This window comes from Vulpes lagopus, chromosome 5, assembly GCF_018345385.1.
Source record: "Vulpes lagopus strain Blue_001 chromosome 5, ASM1834538v1, whole genome shotgun sequence".
NCBI classification, from domain to species: domain Eukaryota; kingdom Metazoa; phylum Chordata; class Mammalia; order Carnivora; family Canidae; genus Vulpes; species Vulpes lagopus.
Window position 1 is genome coordinate 122,367,421 of NC_054828.1, and position 19,970 is coordinate 122,387,390.

General features: G+C 37.5%; 1 protein-coding gene across 1 annotated transcript in view; it reads left to right on the forward strand.

The window, feature by feature from the left end:
* NBAS (NBAS subunit of NRZ tethering complex) overlaps positions 1–19,970 on the forward strand; it is a 322,232-nt gene that overhangs the window by 65,101 nt on the left and 237,161 nt on the right. The window contains 5 exon segments of the mRNA XM_041755246.1: positions 4,167–4,295; positions 14,613–14,676; positions 15,545–15,738; positions 16,925–17,182; positions 17,872–17,997. Coding sequence (XP_041611180.1) covers positions 4,167–4,295; positions 14,613–14,676; positions 15,545–15,738; positions 16,925–17,182; positions 17,872–17,997 — 771 coding nt within the window.

Consider the following 19,970-nt stretch of genomic DNA (forward strand, 5'->3'; position numbering starts at 1 on the left):
TGCTTTTTTTGACTTTGGGTATCCTAATCCAAAAAATCATTGCTAAGACCAGTCAAGGAGCTTATCCCTTGTTTTCTTATAGGAGTTTTAGGGTTTCAAGTCTTATGCTCAAGACTTTCATCCAATTAGAATAAATGGTGTACATTAGGGGTTCAATACCTATGTGGTTTTTCCAATACCATTGAAAGAGTATGCTTTCCCCACTGTGTATTGTTGGCTCCTTTGTTGTAAATTCGTTGACTGTCTATGCATGGGTTTATTTCTGGGCCCTCTGTTCTAGTCCATTGATCTTTGTGCCTGTTTTTATACCAATACAGTATTATTTTGATTACTATAGCTTTGTAACTATAGTTTGAAATCAAAGTATGATACCTACAGTTTTGTTCTTTCTTAAGTTTGCTTTGGCATCTTTGGGGACTTAGGGTCTTTTGTGGTACGGTACAAATTTTAGGATTATTCTATTTCTATGGAAAATACCATTTGAATTTTGGTAGAGATTGCATTGAACCTATAGGTCACTTTGGACATAATGGACATTTTAACAGTATTCTTTCAATCCACGAGCATGGAATATCTTTCCATTTATTTGTGTTCAATTTATTTGACCAATGTTTTATGGCTTTTCTTGTACAGATCTCTCACCTTCTTGGTTACGTTTATTCCTAAGTATTTTATTTTTTTGGATGCTAGTATAACTGCGATTGTTAATTTCTTTTTTATAATAGCGCACTGTTAGTGTTTAGGAATGCAAGTGGTTTTTGTATGTTGATTTTTGTATCCTAAAGCTTTACTGAAATTGTTTATTCCTGCAGTTTTCCAGTGGAGTCTTTAGGATTTTCTATATATAATATCATGTCATCTGTAAAGAGACAGTTTTACTTCTTCCTTTCCAGTTCATGTGCTTTCTATTTATTTTCTTGCCTAATTGCTCTGGCTAGGATTTGCAGTACTATGTTGAATAAAATTGGCAAGAGTGGGCTTTCTTGTCTTGTTCTTGCTCTCAGAGAAAAAGCTTTCCACTTTCACTGCCAAGTTATATATTCTTGACATTCCAGCTGTTGTAATGATTGAAATGAACATGACATTCATATTTGAGGAATCTGAAAGAAATTCAGACACATTTTAACCAAAGTAAAAATTACGGCTAAATTTTATTGCATTTTGAGCTATTTGATTCAAAAAGAAGACGAGAGAAGGATTATTCACTTATGCTGAGAAATCTTAATACAGTATGAGGAATTACAGTTCAAAGGTTTGAGGTTTACTTTTATTGTGATGTGCAGTTGATTGAAAAGCCATTTCCTCTTATTTCTGAGCACACACTCTGAAATTCTCTCCCTGGCCAACTAAAAATCATTCAGACTTCTAAATACTGCAGACTCTCTTCACAGAATTTAGCCTAGATTTTCTAACTGTGGCTTTAGGTCTTGTGTAACAGTTACTGTCAGGATAATAAATTATTCCCTGAGCCATAAATACTCTGTATGGGGATCCCTGGGTGGCGCAGCGGTTTGGCGCCTGCCTTTGGCCCAGGGCGTGATCCTGGAGACCCAGGATCGAATCCCACATCAGGCTCCCGGTGCATGGAGCCTGCTTCTCCCTCTGCCTTTGTCTCTGCCTCTCTTTCTCTCTGTGACTATCATAAATAAATAAAAATTAAAAAAAAATACTCTGTATGGTATATACACTCAGAAATGTTTCTACAAATAAGAGTTTTTATTTCATGAGGAAAACACCGTGTTTCTGAAGTAACATAGGTGACTTGTCTATTATGAGTGGATATAATTCAGTTGCTACTGATAACCACATCTTCTCACAGTGCACATATATGAAAGTTAAACAGATAACTTGGGACTTGAAAGAAATGTATACTTAACGTATACATCTCATTGTCTGGGATCTGCTTTGAAAAACTGCAGGGGAAAAAAATTCCCCAGAATATTGTAGTGACTCCAGGAGACTTGGTGAAACAAATGTGGAATGTTGATATTTCTTTATAAGCTGGTTGTTGGGTCCATGGGTATTCATTGTACTATAATTTCTACTGTGGTGTGTCTGTAAGTGGAGATTTCTACAACAAAGTGCTTTAGAGAAAGGAACGGTAAGTTTGCAGTGTAGATATCATAGTGTCAAATAAAACTAAGGGGATTTAAGAACCCACCAGGTTAAAAGCAAGTAGTAATACTTTAGTTAATCTATTTACTGCTTAGTATCTAGAAAGAAAAGAAGGAAGGTAAAGGGAGAGAAGGATTAAAACAAAATAATTAAAACAAAAATTTTCATTCAGTGTTTTCTAGTTCACAGTGCTATTAAATTCTTCACATTATTTATTACACTTTTTTTTCTTTTTTGTTAAAGAGATTCATAAACTTCCTATTTGCTTTCTTTCAGAACACTTTTAGGGGAGTTGGTTAATGAAGCATTTATAAAACCTGGGAGTTATCATACAAATCATTCATGACTAATTATGTAGGTGAGGAAAGCAGTAAAGTATACTTGACCATGATTTCTCCCCGGGAGCATTCCTGTGGCTCCTGGAAAGGCCACGGCCCAGGGGAGGGCAGTGATGCCTGTGTAGTGGAAGTGACATGGGTTGGCATTGAAGGCATCTAGTTCAGGTTCTGTGGTCTACACTTGAATGGTCTTCAGCAAGTGTCTTAACCCTTGGGATCTTGTTTCTTTCCCTATGAACTTTAAATGATGGGATGAGAGTTGTTGGAGGTGATGGAAATATATGCTTGTGAGGTTCACCTTATGCCAAACCGTGGAGCCTGTTGACCAGAGTTGTGACTAGAAGATGTCAGGCTCTTCTGCTCGTGACCTCCTCTCCATCATAAAGGAGGGGATGGGGGAATATTTAACATTGTGTTGGAAGTGCTTTTGCGTTTATTGCTTTTCTTTCTCTGGCTTTTGTATTTTAATCTTTCTTACATTTAATTCTGGCATTCTGGGGTAGACATGTTATATCCTGTTAAAGTGATTTTAGTCCTTAGTGAGGAAATTAGAGGATGCTAATCTTTTCATCTTTCTATTCATCCAGAAGTGTTTCTCACTTTCTGAAATCATGCTGTTTGTTTTTGATAGCTAATAATGCCTTAGTCATTGTAGACCTGAAGACTTAAACTCTTGTGTCTGTAGAGACCTGGTAGATAATGTGATGAAGTGGGCCAGGTATAATTTCTGTTTTTTCAGTGTAGTGATATTTAATTTTCAGGTCTGTAGTTGACTCCTGGCCTTAATCTTGGGGCTGTAACCAAGAATGATGGGGGCTTTGGCTAACTGGAAAGCTTATCACCATTTTAAGGGTGCATATGCTATGCAGTCCCACCTGATTATTGCCATTGTGGGGGGGTGCTGTGTTGCCAGATTTTCTAAATGTTAAGGACAAATACGGGTGTAGGCAGGCAGGAGACATTTCTGCTTGTATGGTTTCTCTTGTGGTAACTGAGCAACCTGGTATTCTCATTAGGAAAGGACTGAGAGATTGTTTGGATGAGTAGGACTCTGTGCACTCTGAGGTTGGCCATGAAAAATCCATATACTACAGAGTTTCTCTTTGCTGTAGCAACAGTTAGATTCCTCAGATTTACCAGGAAATCTGGAAAGTAAACACTCTTAGCAGTCCTTAAATTAAGGAATGCATTTTCCCCTTTGCCTTCTTCTGTTCCTGCTACTGGTGGACCCTCTTTTCTGCCAATTTTCTCTTCCTCCTTTCCTTTTCCTTTTGTCCACATAGCATGAATTTGTGGCCTCTCTGTGAAAGAACCTTTTAGGCATTGTGTACTTACAGAATCTTGTGAAAATGACCCAAAATTCAGGAAATTCACAATCTGATCAGTATCAACACATAAGTGTTAATGAGAACTCATGGTAATTGATGTGATATAAAGGCGTATTTTTATAATGCTCACATACTTGAGTTTTCAGTTTTATGTTAATTATAACACTATAAAATAGATTTAAAAAAATTTCTTAAGGCTAAGTGTCCTGTTTCTGTTTGCTGGATGGAGCACATTTATAGTGTTATGAAGTTGTTGGAACCCTTAATTACGAGAGATGATTTATGACATGATCCCTCCTGAAGAGTGTTTTTAAATTCTGGAAGTTACTTCTATTCAGCTAGAAGTTCCTTGATCTGACATTAATGTAATATAATTATTGTATAGGATGGAATCTTTAAGATGAGCCTTTCTCCAGATGGGACCCTCCTTGCTGCCATTCACTTCTCAGGGAAACTAAGCATCTGGGCCATTCCATCTCTGAAGCAGCAAGGGGAATGGAATCAAAATGAGCAGGTATGTCTCTTGATTATTATTATTCTAAGAATGATTCTCACTTAAGGGTGAGTACTGACAATACTGATTTCATTTGGTTGATATTTTAATGTAGCACACAGCTGTTATTTATTCTTACCACGCCAAAGCTGTAGTTAAAATTAGAATATTATCAATATAATAGGATAAATTAAGAACAGAGTAGCACTGTGTACTGACTTTAATTTGTAGGGCAATATAGTCTATATACTGAGTGTAATCTGTCCCCCAACCTCTTCTCTTTTCTCCTTTTCTCATTATAAAAATATAGAACAGAGTTATTAATTTTGTAGCAACAAGCAACTAATATGATGAAGGCTTCAGAATACTAAAGAATGCTTTAGAATACTAAATTCTTCCCACATCTTGCAACGCTAATATAATATTGGGCTTGTTTAAGGCTTTAAGGGAGTTCTCTTTTTCTCACTCAAAAGGTAGACAGTGAAGATACAGTCTGTTAATTTTTTAGTGTCTTGAAATGACACTCTTAAGAATGAACAGGTTCAGTTGTTTAACAACAGATTCAGTATCTGTTATAATTTAAAATGCTGATGGGCAAATAAGGATTGCCCATAAATGATGTGTATTGTGATAGAGTGAAGATTTAAGGAAAAATTTTCTCAGTTATATACAACTTACATTCTCGATCTTTTATTCCTCTAATGACTGTTCAACATTTCAGCACATAACAGTCATACTTCCTCATATCTTTTTTCTATAGGAATATCTTCTCACCAACTTTGGTGGATGATTTTGTGATTCCAAGATTGGAGTCTGAATGGATTGATGTCTTTTCTCAGAATTCTTTTTATTTTCATTTCACTGGTTAAACTGAGCTATTAAAAGAATTTTGAGAAGCAAAGAACATTTCATTATTCCCAGAATAGCAGAGGGAAAGAGAAACTGGCTCTTCATTTTCTTATGCTTTTCACAGACTTAAATTTGTTTTCGCTGTTCTTCAAGTTTTTTGTTTTTTATACACAAGTTTGGGAAGGTTTTTTTTTTTCCCCCTTAGTTCCTACTCACCTTGAATTTAATTTGGTCCCCACATCTCTGCCACACTTTCTCATTGGATCTAGATGTGTTCTAAACAGAAGAGGCACTCTTCAGTCTTCAACCTCAGTAGCTAAGTAAAAGGAACATTCTTTCTCTCTTTTTTCGGAATTTATAGCTAACTTGATTTATATCTTCCCTCCAGAAGTGGAGTGGATCAACTCTACAACCACATATAGTTATGTGTTATACATAAATGATCCAAATGGTACCATGTAATTGTCGTGGTTATTGACATAGAATGATAAATTCATCATTTGGGAAGACCAAATTTATATATGTGTAATTTATATTTATTTATATATGTGACATTTCTATTTATATATGTGAAATTTTACGTTTGGGCAATTTTTTTCTCTTAAATTTACTAATTGCATTATTTCATTCATCTAATAGAAATACTGATGAAGTTCGAGGAACACTTAATATTTCATTTAGTTAGTATTCTAGAATGGCATACATGTGTAGTGCAAAGGGTATTTAGTATTTAGACAAAATTCATTAGTGTGCTTTTCCATTTACTGAATTTCTAGATACCCTTCTTTACTTGCAAGGATAAATTGCATTTATTATAGTCCTTATTGGCATGCACTCAACTTTTTAACTGGTTAGACATTATTTTGTCATAGTTGCCAATCAATATCATTATACTTACCTAAATAGCTCATTAATGTTATTCATTAGATTTTTGTAATTATTCTATTAAAAGAGTTAAAAAAATTTGAATGACTAAATGTAAATATCTCAGTAGTTTGGAAAATGCCATCAGAAAAATAATGGAGTGGGTCAGTCGGTTAAGCCTGTGACTTTTGATTTTGGCTCAGGTCATGATTTCAAGTCATGGGATCGAGCCCCAAGTCTTGCTCTGTGCTCAGTGTGGAGTCTGCTTGTGACTCTCCCTCTCCCTCGGCCCCTCCCTCCCTCTGAAATAAGTAAATAAGAGAGAAAGAGGTTTATGGTGGGTACAGTGAATTCGTGCCAGAAGTTGGTCTCCTGTGTTGTCTTAGGGAGGCTCTTTTGAATAAAAGTATCTTGAGAGTTTAGAAGGGTGGTTCATCAGGAATTGCTGAGGAGGGATGAGCTTCCATCTTGCCATTTGTGGTTCTGGTTTAGCATCCCCCAAACAGTGTATAAAGACCATCTGCTGATGCAGCTTGATCCTCAAGGTAGTTATATCTTTTATTACAAACTGACCAGTTTTTAGGGGCAATATATCTGTGTTTTTAGATTGGGTTGCTATAAATTCCCTTGGATGCTTGAGCAAACTAGAGAAAGAACGGCTTTGAGGGCTCACAAAACTGTAAACCATGGACTGGTTGCCATTACCTTGGACATTTTGCAGATGATAGACTCCTTTGCTGAGGGAACAGTGGCTTAGTGAGAATTACTGGACCTAATCTTACCTTCATTGCTATTTCTACTGCTGCTTAGCATGCTACCTCCTTCCAGAGTTTATCCCATCCTGGGCTGGTGGCTGCCAACCCCTCTCTTTTCTTGCTGTAGCTCAGTACATGAGAAGACTCTTGCTGAATAGAATAGGTTTTGTGCTCTGAGACCTCTGCTCATTTTAGTCTGAAAAGAAATTTTATCCAAGGCTGATAGCACATAAAGAATTTAGTTTCATCTGATCTTTTAAGATTCTAAGGTTATGGTCAAAATGCAAACTGATTTGTTTACTTGTCATCTCCTCTCATCTGATCATTATGCTGCTTCACACTTGCTTCCTGAACTTTTCATCTCCCTGCATTTGTCCAGCCCTTTCTACTATTCTTTCTGAAACTTTATTCCATCATAAACTCCTATGAGTCTTCATCATTTTCACAGAAAGAGCCCTCTGGTTTCTTTTGATATACTCATTTCAGGCTTATGTAGCTCAGTGAGATCACGGTTCATGTAGACAGTATTCTTGTAGCTTTTGCAAAATTTGCTATAATAATAACCTCAGGTATTATTTATTGAACACTTATTTTGTCCCAGGGTTACCTAGCAAGTAAGCAGTAGAGTTGGGATTTGGTTTCATCTCTCTCTGAGTCAGAGGTACATGCTCTTTCCATGACTCTGTGGGAAAATAAATACATTTTTAAAAAAGGTGGGAAAAACATATATATTAGGTTTTTTAAAATTAGGCTTTATTTATTTATATCTTTAATAGAATAGAGAGAAATCCCTTTTCTCGGTGAATGTAACTCAGATTTCTTCAGCCTTCTCAGATGTGTTGAACTCTTGAGCCCTAATTAGTGTGTACCGCCAAGAACTGGAGTAAATAATTGACAAAGCTTCTCACTGGGAAACCCTTGCATTTACAATAGTTGTATACAGTATCTATGATGTACTGGGAAATTATGTGAGGATGGTAACTCTTTGTTCAGCAAAAAGAGTTTGAACAACTCTACTCTGCTTGAGTTTTTCTGCTTGAGTTTTTGACCTATGTCCTAGGAGTTTGTCACATTGGATTGGCCATTTTCGGTTTGGATGTTCCTTTATGAAGGAGTCATTGAAATTTAGTGTAGTATGGTAAGTGCTATAAACCTTGTATGTAACAATTCTATAAAGAGGAAGCTGTTAACTATACTTATAATAATAATCATAAAATAATAGAGTACAAGTATTTACTGAATCTTTACCAGGTTCTAGAGTAGAAAATGCAGTAAGTCCTAGTGCTTGCCCTTAAGATGTTTATAATCTTGCAAGGGAAATTATAAACAAATCAATAAAGGAACATGTTAATATTATGAAGAGCTAAGCTCAAAGGAAGGACGCACAATCCAGTTGGTGGAGTTGGGGGGAAAGATCTTTGGGAGTAAGTAGCACTTGTGTAGTAAGGCTTGGCTATCCACCCGGAGTGATTGTGACTATTTCAGTTACTTCATTATAGTCTGAGTAAGTGAGAAACATTTTCATATTTTAATAGATGGGAATAGTACTAAAAGAAGTAAACTTGTATCACTGCTCTTAGAATCAAGGTTCTGGTTGGCCTCAGGTTCTCTGACCTCATAGGTTAAGCCTTTCTTTCGGAGTATCTTCTGTAGCTCTTATGTTGAGAGATGCTGACTTTTGTCTGCGCCAGTTTCCACTAGTAATATACTAATGGAAAAAAAGGGAGAGAGTCCACGCAGTTCATGTGAATGATACCTCCAGAGTTGGGCAGGCCATTGGGCAGAGACCTTGGAAATGTGAAATTATAAATAAGTCGTTTACCGAATATATTGGTGTCATTTTATGTACTCCTGGCTGACTGAGAAACAGTGCTCCTTTCTCATTCATCCAGCAATAGTCAAGGGACCTTGGGTTGGCCAGGCAGGACAGGGCTCTGCCTCTCCTTATGGCTGTTCTAGGAAATGGCCAAAACAATGAGTTTGAAGTAGATTATACGGTAATATATAGTGTATCATTTTAGCTAAAACATTGCCTGAGAAGAAACTGATGTTACTATTGCCTATACAACCTTAGCCTCTTTTATCAAATTGTGATTGCAGCTCATCTGAGGCCTTCTTCTTGTAATTTGCTACTTTATTAGTTTTTCATAATATGCTTTGTGTGATTGAGTATTTTCTCTTTAAAATCTAATGATTAAAGATAGTTGTGGAAATGCCTATTCTGATTTACTTCTATCCAGTTTTGAGTTGATTAAATACTTCAACTTTCATTGTCAATATGAAAATCCATCTGGCTAGAAATCTGTGAGTATTAAGTTTTGTTCATGTCTGGAATATAGTAAAATTGCTAAAGTGATTTTCATTTCAAACATTTCCCATATGTTATGTTTATATATTTCCATCTCATTTTTGGCCTTAATTTTTGTCTGAAGAAGTTTTATTATTTTTCTATTTGTACTTACTTAGATGAAATAGAAAAGATTAGTTTCATTTCTCACACAGTTTTATTTGCTCTTTGACACAATAGTAGGTATTGAACAAATTTTGTTCAATGGATCAATCAATGAAGGATAAGTGGGAAGATGACAGTTAATGTGATTAATCTTGATATAATCCACAGCTGTTTTTACAGCTTCACTCAACTGTGAGCTTCTGGAGAATAGACACTGACTATACATTTCTTCCATGGGGTCTAACATAGAGCTTGGCATATTAAATACGAATAAGTGTTTGTGGAATGAAAAAAACATTTGACAGGTTGCTTTTATAAGCGTTTAGAGGCAGGGTCTTTGTTATATTTAGCTTCTAGCTGTTAAAAAGAAGCAACAAATAAATTCCTAAATCTGAAGAAAACATTACTGTCACCATGAGAGCCTTTCTATACAAAATCTATCTAAGTATATTCTTAGGACATTCTCCTCTGAGCTACTGCTACACCATGAAGTGGGGGCACTTGAGGCTGTTTTTCAGACACAAAGCACACGTTGTACAAAGCAGAGTGACATGGAGGTTGCTTCTCAGAATATATCAACATGGTACCAGGAGTGAATACCCCTGGTGTGCTTTCACAGGGGGCATGGGTTCTTGTTGATCCTGCTCTCAAAGCACCAGCTACAGAGTGTAGATCAGATGTCCTAAAGCATGGCCAGATCACGGGTCCCCTCCTAGATAGAGTTATTAGGGTTGAAGGGTGGTAAGTCTGTCGCAGTTTGAATAGTGTAAGGGAAGCAGTGGGAATATTAGCTTTGGAGGGGGGGCAGGAGGTACCTCTTAATCTCCTTTATGTATTTTGCCCATTTATCCCCACCCCCACAACTACCAGTTTATTCTCTATATTTGAGTCGGTTTATATATTCTTCCTTTGTTTTGGGTTTTAGATTTCACATATAAATGAAATCGTACAATATTTGTCTTTCTTTGTCTGACTTGCTCCATTTAGCATAATACCCTCTAGGTCCATGCATGTTGCCACGCAAATGACAAGGTCTCATTCTTTTGTATGGCTGAGTAATATTCCATTATGTGTATAAACCACATCTTTTTTTTTTTATCTCCTGTATCAGTGGACACTGGGTTACTCTATATCTTGGCTGTGGTAAATAATGTTGCAGTGAACATAGGGATTCATATATTGCTTAAAATTAATGTCTTTCTTTTCTTTCTTTGCTTTCTTTCATTTTCTGGTAAATAGTAGTGGAATTACTGGATCCTGTGCTATTTCTAGTTTTAATTTTTTTGAGGAAACTTCATACTGTTTCCTACGGTGTTTGCACCAATTTACATTCCCACCAACAGTGCATGAGGATTTCTTTTTCTCCATGTCCTCATCAACACTAGTTATTTCTTCTTTCTTTTTTTTAGCCGTACTAGCTGGTGTGAGGGGATATCTCATTGTAGTGTTGATTTGCATTTCCCTGATGATCAGTGATGTTGAGCATATTTTTATGTGTCTGTTGGCCATCTTTTTGTTGTCTTTGGAAAAGTGTCTATTCATGTTCTTTGCCCATTTTTAAATTAGACTATTTGGTTTTTTTGGTGTTGAGTTGTGTAAGCTCTTTATGTATTTTAGATACTAACTTCTTAGTGGATAAGCCATTTGCAAATAACTTCTCCCATTCACTAGGTTGCCTTTGTTGTGTGAAAAGCTTTTTATTTTGGTATAGTCTCAGTAGTTTCTTTTGCTTCTGTTTCCCTTGCCTAGGGAGACCAATCCAGAAATAGTTTGAATCCTATGAAGGGAAGCAGTGGGAATGTCAGCTTTGAGAGTGGTGAGGCATAAGCTGTCAGGTTGCTGGCAGACCACTTCTGCCTGAAGCAGATCATTTCATCAAACTTGCACATATTGTGAAGTTTAACATTTAGTTCACGTATCTAGAGTGAATCTGCTAGGTGCGCTGCAAAGGTGATAGCATATGGATAGTTAGGTGTATATCCAGAAGAATTTGAAACAGGTACTCAAACAAATACATTTACATACATGTTCTGAGCAGTACTTTTCACAACAGCCACAAGTGGAAAAAACTCAAAAGTCCATTAAAGCAAGGCTGGATAAATCAGTTACAGTAAATACCTACAATAGAATATTATTCAGACATAAAAATTAACAAAGTATTGCTACATGTTAAAGTGTGGATGTACCTTGAAAACATTATGCTACTGGAAAGAAGCCAAGACACTCTTGTGTCCTACAATTTATGTGTCATAGGAATTCATTAATGTGAAACATCTGGAACAGGTAAATCCATTTGAGGCAGAAAGCGGATTGGTAGCGCCTGGGACTTGGGGGGGCGGAGGGAGTGGGAAGTAACTGTCTACTGGATAAGTGGTTTTATTCTGGATTGATAGAAATGCTTGGGAACTAAATGGAAGTGACAACACTGTGAACATACTAAATGCCACTGAATGTACATTTTAAAATGGTTAATTTACATTATGTGCATTTTAGCTCAACAACAACAAAATGACCTTGTGAAATCCCATTTTCTCCAGAACCCTAAGACAAGCAAAAATACAGATCATTAGAACTGATATGCTGTACTTTAAACTGACCTACTTGTTTTTTTTTTTTTTTTTTTAGATTTATTTATTTATTTTAGAGAGGCAGAGAAAGCATGAGTGGAGGGAGGAGCAGAGGGATAGAATCCCAAGCAAACTCCCCACTGAGCAGGGAGCACAATGTGGGTCTTGATCCCACGGCCCATGAGATCATGACCTGACCCGAAACCAATAGTCAGATGCTTAACCAACCGAGGCACCCAAGTGCCTTTTCCTTTTTCTTGAATAAATTTAGTACTTTTTTAGCCTATGTACTTTTGTTCATGTTGTGTTCTCTGAGTGAAAGGTCTTCTTCCACGGATGTTCTGTGTCCAGAATTTATCCAAGTCTTATGGCACCAAGTGTAGCACTTTCTCTATACCTCTTTAACCCCCTTTGTCTTTCTCAAGCCCCTGTTCAAAATGATTTCTTCATCTTTTGATACCCCTGATGGTTTTTTTTTAAATTTTTATTTATTTATGATAGTCACAGAGAGAGAGAGAGAGAGGCAGAGACATAGGCAGAGGGAGAAGCAGGCTCCATGTACTGGGAGCCCGGCGTGGGATTCGATCCCGGGTCTCCAGGATCACGCCCCAGGCCAAAGGCAGGCGCCAAACCGCTGCGCCACCCAGGGATCCCCCCTGATGGTTTTTTAATCTATACCTCCTTTGGGGTAGTTATCAAATTTGAACTTGAGTTATAGTAAATTGTTTCTGTTTCTTAGTTCTCTGCCTGCTTGTGTTGTGAAACCTACAATATCTGATTTCTTTTCCCTCACACACAGTGTAAGTGGACAGCATTCATTGACTAAATAGCAGAAGAAACCACACTTTTTAGAGGGTGTAGGAATACTAGTACTAGGTCAACTAATTTCCCTGTAGCTTAGGCATTGTAATTAGAGTGCAGCGACTTAAAAGATTAATTCATTCCCTTATTTAGCATTTAGCTACTATGACAGGTGAGCACAGTGATGGGTCTGGGAATATGAGGATGATGCTGACACAGCTGTGGATGCAAAAGGACATATCTTCACCTTGTGTTTAGAATTGAATTCGGAAGAGACACCCATTATTGAAACAATCTGCATGGAACAGTCTAGTCCCAAAGTATCTGGAGGCTGACCCCCGTAGACTAGCACTGCTTGTTCATGGTGGACCTTCTCATCATTGAATTTGTTTTTTTTTTTTTTTGTAAAGATTTTATTTATTTATTCATGGGAGACAGAGAGAGAGAGAGAGAGAGAGAGAGAGAGAGGTAGAGACACAGGCAGAGGGAGAAGCAGGCTCCATGCAGGGAGACCGACGTGGGACTCGATCCCGGATCTCCAGGATCACACCCCAGGCTACAGGTGGCGCCAAACTGCTGCGCCACTGGGGCTGCCCTCATCATTGACTTTGATGAAGACAACCCCAGCTTGAATTCTCAAAGTACTCATGCCAGTGAGAGGATTTCTGTTGAAGAGAGGATTTCTGTTGAAATTTATTTGAAGATTTCTTGTTAAATTTCATTGTGATCTATATGTACTTAAATTTACCTAAGGCTGAACTATTACTGTTGTTGCTTTTGGGATTTAAAGCTTTACTCCCCTACTCCACTTGTGTACTCCAGAATGTGAGTATGGAGGCACACATGTCACCATATAAATAGTGTGCATGTGGTGTTGTGGGAGCATGTATAGCCGATAATTCAGAGGGACTGGATGTATCCAAAGTGCCCTATAAATGATCGAATAAGATTTCAGTTTAGTTACTTTCAGTAATATATATCTTCTGGTATTCTAAGTCTTTGAAGGTTAATTATCTTTTTTATGATAAAGTAAACCAGGACAATCTATTCTTTTGTTATATAAATAGGCTTTAATTGTAACTTTTTGGATAAACTTTAAAGAATTATATCTTCTGAGTGATTTATCATAGTTATGGAGATCAGGAAGTTCTTTTAAGCCATGGAAAGAAAGATTAATTTTAATATCCTAAAGGGTTAGTCCCTGAGCAAATTGTTAATAAAACATATATGCTAGTTCTGTTACACTAGATGTAAAAGTACATTTTGACTATAGCATTATTTTTTTAGGCTTAAAATTTCAGATAAATAGCCAAATGATTTTTTGCTGGCCTTTGCTTATACTGTTAAAATTCTGAAGATGAAATAATTAACAATGAGGCAAGAGGGTGTCTGGCAGTGCCTTAATCTCAATTGTTTTTTGATATTTGAGATTCTAGAAGGTGGGCATGACATTATGTTCCGTGGAATTAGAATATGAATGGATTAAGTTTGAGGATTGCATGGTTATATTTTTTTTACTTAGTAAGTTTTTAGTCATAGGAAGTTAGAAGACAAGGAGGAGTTAGAAGGAAGGAGATGACGTAGGGGTTGAGAGTCTGGTTTCAGAGTTAGGGTGCCCAAGGCCTGGAGGGGTTACTCATCTCTCAGTAAGGTGTAGGAGTAGGACTTGCATCCAGGCCTGCGTTTATTTACAACAGCAGAGCTGTTCTCCCAGAATGTAAGTGCGTGTGTGTGAGAGAGTTGGTGCAGAACTATTGGCATATCCTGCTCTCATTTGTATTAACATTGCATGCTCGCTATTTTGCTGTTCTTAAGCATGCTGTTTTCCTCATTAAATTGAGCCACAGTAGTTGCATGTGCACATTTTAAGTGTAAGAACAAGATTATCCAGAGGAATAGATTTCTGCCAGGTATAATATAATGAAGAGGTTGAAGGATAGCATCATTTCCCTATTTTGTTACTTTAGAAAATCCATAGTTCTTGATGATGTTCTTATGATTTTCTTACATTCTTGACTCAAGAAGTCCTGTGCATATTTTTTCTATTTAGCCAGGGTATGATGACCTTAATCCTGATTGGAGACTCTCTATTGAGAAGAGAAAAAAAATCAAAGGTGAGTTGTATGAAATAGGATAATTAAAACCTTAAGAGACTACTATTATATAATAAAAGTGCTCTTTAGATGATATATCTAGAGAATGAATAAAAATCTTTTTTACTGTCCAACGTTCTTTGGTTGAGGCTCTGTAAAGTTAGACTGACACAAGACAGATTAACAGGAGAAAAATGAACAGAAGTTTCTAGTGTGTACGTTGAGCTTTCACATGGGGAGTACTGAGAAATGAGTTAACAAGGGTTGTTGGAAATTGGTTTTATTTATACAGCATCTTGGCAAAGGAACAATACAATTACTAAGAGAAGTGACAAGATAAGGCAAAAGAACTTAGACTTACTTAAATTTCTTTGTCTTAAAATATTTCTTATGTCAAAGTGGCATATTTTGAGGTAGTGGTCATGATCACCTTCACAAATTTAAGAGGAAATCAGCTGTGAAAACTGGTATAGGTCTTTCTTCAATTTTTACTAAGAGTATAATTCTCTCATATTGTTTGAAAGGGGATGTGTGAGCATTTTCTAAAACCTTTTATAACCTTTATGATATGTACGCATTGTACACATCGCTTACTCTGTTGACAGTGGTGACATGTGTCTGTATATTCTTCATTTTTTGAGTGGAAAGACCAAAAACTGTGTACTCCTGCATCTTTAGAGTTTTGGACTCTGATAAATTGTTGGCACTCAGACGTTTATTAAATAAATTACCATTTTGTAAAAATTTGGGTGATGACTTACAATTTATTTTTTCTTACTTAACATGTTTAGGGCCCAAATATGGTTTTTAAATTGATCACTGGACTAAATGTGTTGTATTTAATCCACATTGACCGATGGATTTGTGTTGATTCCCTTTTCCCCATTAGATAGAGAGTCCTTCTACCCACTGATAGATGTAAATTGGTGGGCAGCCAATGCAGTGACTTTGGCTCGCTGCTCTGGTGCTTTGACGGTTTCTTCGGTGAAAACGTTGAAGAACTTACTGGGAAAATCCTGTGAGTGGTTCGAACCATCACCTCAAGTCACTGCTACCCATGATGGAGGATTTTTGAGTTTGGAGGTAAGGCTTTTCCTTTTGAAGCAGCTCATGTGTTGGAAAGTAAACATGCATCTCACCAAAAATCTAAACACCTGATTCTAATGTAAATTTAATTTATTTAAATTTTTTTTAGTGATATGTGTCCATTTACTTATCTTTATTGAAATACAGTTAAACATTTGATTTTTTTATAGTGTAGCTATTCCATTATCTATTCTTGTCCTTAAAAACAAAGACTTGGGATTGGAATCAGAGATTGAGTACAGTATAAGAAAGATCTATTGTTTAGTCAATTAAAAAACTTGCATTGTAGAAAACTGAAGAAAATTGAGTCATTTTGTTCTTTGTGAAGCATTTTATCTTCACTGACATTATAGTTTTTTTTTCTTTTTCTTAGATTAAACATCTTAAAATGTTAAAGGTATTTCTACTTAAATAGGGTCTTTAACAAACTATTTCCATGAAGTTTGAGAACTTAAAAAATTCTGGTTCTTTTAGTAAAGAAAGCTTGTTTGTCTCCTGTCAAAAGACTTAAAAATAGAGGCTAGTAATTTAAATTACATTTTGGTCATTAAAAATTCTTATTCTAAGTATTTCAAGTGCAGATTCACAAGTATTTTTTACCTTAGAGTTTGTTACTGAGTCTATAGATGTTATTTAAAAAGAAAACCATGGCTTAAAATTGAAGCCAACTCTGTTAAGTGGGGGAATGAAAGTTATCTTCAACAGTCAGGCTTTCAGACTCAGAAGTTTGTGAAGCTGTTAGGCATTTTTTTTTTTTTTTTTAAGGGAGGATAGGCGGGAGAGCTATTGTCAGTAAAGCAAATAAATACCTTCATGTTTGTTTTCTAAGTAGATGAAAAAATCATATTTCTCTATAGCAGGTACAAAAATATCAAAAGTGAAGAAATTAGCATTCTTTTTATTTTCCTACAGTAATTGCCAGACATATATTTGGGAGATCATATTAATGAGCCATTATGAAAACAAGCTTTAGTTTTGGAGATTTGGAGCAGTGGATATTTCTGGAGCTGTTGATGTCTATACTTTTTGTTGTTGAGTTCCTTTGAAGTCTGTTCTCTGTCTTCATCATTGTAGCTCATGTCATGCATCAAACCAGAGTAGAATTAAAAATATTTTTCTCATTGACTCTAAAGCTTGTCTGCAGTTCTTCACTACTGATTTAACATTTCCTTTTTCAATTTAGTGTGAGATTAAACTTGCCCCCAAACGATCTCGTTTGGAGACTAGGGGTGGAGATGAAGATGAAGGGGAAGAGGATTCTGATTCTGATCAGGAAGTGTCTGCCAAGGCTCGCTACTTCGGCTACATAAAACAGGGTCTGTACCTGGTGACGGAAATGGAGCGATTTGCACCTCCACGCAAACGCCCACGAACCATTACTAAAAACTACCGCCTTGTGAGTTTGCGCTCCACGACTCCAGAGGAGCTTTATCAGAGGAAGGTGAGGGAGCATCCTGTCAGCATCAAAGTTCACAAGCATCCAGATTTTATTTCAATGAGAAAAAACTAATTTTTTTAAATACACAAATTTAAAGAGGGATTGCCCTATCATTGACATGTTAAGAAGTACCACTATTATAGTTTTTGAAAATAGTGCTGGCTTTTGTGCCTGAGGAATCAAAATAAAAATAATGGATGGCTGATGAGTTCACTTAGACTGTCCCCTTGTGGCTTAGCCAGGTTTCTTGCCCTTCACCTGGCTTTCCACTCTCACCTTATCTTGGTAAGTGCAGCTGTCTGCTCAGACTACAGACAGTGAGGGAAGAAGTGTGGGCTTGCTTTCCAGGGAAACAGATTTAATCCATACTGAGCATTCTAGTTATTTGTGCGGTTCCTGCAGTGTCCCGGTTGAGCTCTGGACTAGGAGTCAGGCTGTGCGCACTCCTTTCCTGGTTTTGCCTTTATTTTACTCTGTAAATGTGGGTATTTCCACTGTCCCTCAGCTCTGTTGAGTGTGGAAAGAAATACTTGATCTGTCTGCCCCTTAACAACTGTGGTTTGGGACCACAACGCACATGTGAATAGTTAGGAATGCTGTAGAGGTTAAGGGATTATAGTCATCTATCACATCATTCTGGTTACACCGTGGATGGTTCAATAATGTTCCTGTTCCCATTTCCTTGTCCCAAGATTGAAAGTGAAGAATATGAGGAAGCCTTGACTCTGGCACAGACCTATGGCCTGGATACTGATCTAGTGTATCAGAGGCAGTGGAGGAAGTCAGTGGTCAACATTGCTTCAATTCAGAATTACTTGGTATGTATTTTTGGGAACATGGTGAAATTCAAATGTATGGAACATTGTTTTGGTTATAGGGCTTGTATTGGAGCATTTTATATTGCTGACATGTCTAAAGCCAAAGTATGTTTTATTCAACCCAGGGACGTTCTCCTATCTGGTTGTATTGACTTTGTAGCTGGACTTTGGTGCTGAAGATATGTGAACAATAGTCACTGATAAACCAGCTAACTACCTGATTTTGGCTTAATCCTTTCTCTTTTTCCACCTCAGTTACCTTTCTTCACCTACATCATTCATGGTTCACTCAGGAGCCAGAAACTGCCTAGTAATTTGACCAGGGGAAGTTTTAATGTGCAGCATTACTTTCTAGTGGGATTTACTATAAAGGGGTAAAGAGAACACTAAGGAATACTCTAGGGCTGATGGAGCACACCCAAGGAGGGAGCAAGCTGACTTGGAAGGGAAGCCTCCTTCCTGAAGCTGGAATTCAGACCTCAGTGCGCTTTGAAGGAGTGGCTGTGGCACATTGGCTGGAAGAGCTCTTTGGGATGCCTCGGGCGGGGGCTAGTTCTTGGTTTTCAATGTTGGCAGGCAGGAAAAAGTGGGATGGGCAAGCTGGTGCCTGTAGCTAGGGTGCCCTGGTAAGCTGATATTGGGGGTCGGAAGACCTCGGATAAGGAACCATGGCTAGGACTGAAAGGAAAATACTCCTACTCTGCAGGTGGGCATGGTGTAGGAAGAGCTCCCCCACCCCCAGGTGCCTGGGGGATTCACTGGGAAGGAATCTGCCCATTGGAGTAACAGCTGAAATTCAGATGGAAGTTGTGTTCAGTGGGAGTAAGGGGGAAAGCAGGCATCTTTGGATGTTTCCTACAAGCGTTGCTAGGTGCTAAGCCATAGAAACCAGAAGTTTAGAACCTGAGCACACAGGACTTCGACACCTGAGCCTTTCCTCTGCAGTGGCCCTCCAGTGCCCTCTCTTGGTGAAGTGTAGTATTCTGTCAGTCGCAAAATGGAAATGCTGTTGGTCTCCTAACTGGAAGTGGAGAGAACTTTTGAAGCTGAGAGGCAATAGATAAGTGACATATTGAGCTTGCCAAATTCTCCTTCTTTTTTTAAATCTTACACTTGGATTCCTGCTGTTCCCTGGATTAAGTTTATTCCTTTTATTTTTAAAAAAATATTTAAAAAAATTATTCATGAGAGACACACAGAGGCAGAGACACAGGCAGAGGGAGAAGCAGGCTCCACGCAGGGAGCCTGATGTGGGACTCGATCCTGGGACCCAGGATCATGACCTGAGCCAAAGGCAGACGCTCAACGGCTGAGCCACCCAGGCGTCCCTGTATGTTACTTTATTTTATTTTCAATAAAACACACCTATGAGGTCAACCTGAGTTAGAATCAGCATCCCACTTTGTCAGACTCGGAGGGTTCTGCACTTCCCTGCAAGCCCCGAGTGTACCATCAATCACTGAGCCACCCAGGGATTCCCCAGGTTAAATTTCGTACATAGCCTGTGTACTGGGACCCCCAGGCACTTTATGAGGATGCAGCTGGATTTATGGCATGCTTTAAAGAGGGCATGACTTCTCATGTGACATTTAAGAAGGAAAAAGGCTCTGCATTTAGGAAGACCTAAGAAGTGTTGGGGAATGTTCATAGTTGTTTTCCATAAAATTCATGTGCACAATAATTAAAAACAACATAATCTGAAAAAATTGTAAGAAGTTGATGCTACAACCAAATTGGGAGATAAACAGTTAACAAGTGAGACACCAGAAAAGAGAAATATCATGAGAAATAATGAAATAAAGGGAGAAGAAGAAGTTGCTTGTATTTTTCTTTAGAAGATCAGAGCAACAAAGTTGTATTCTCGTTCTTCTTTTGTGACTCAGGACAGTGAGTTGTGAGTGTGTGTAACCCATTTAGGGCTTTTTCTGGAACACAATAAAGGACAATTTTGGTCCAGGAAGGAGCTGACAGGT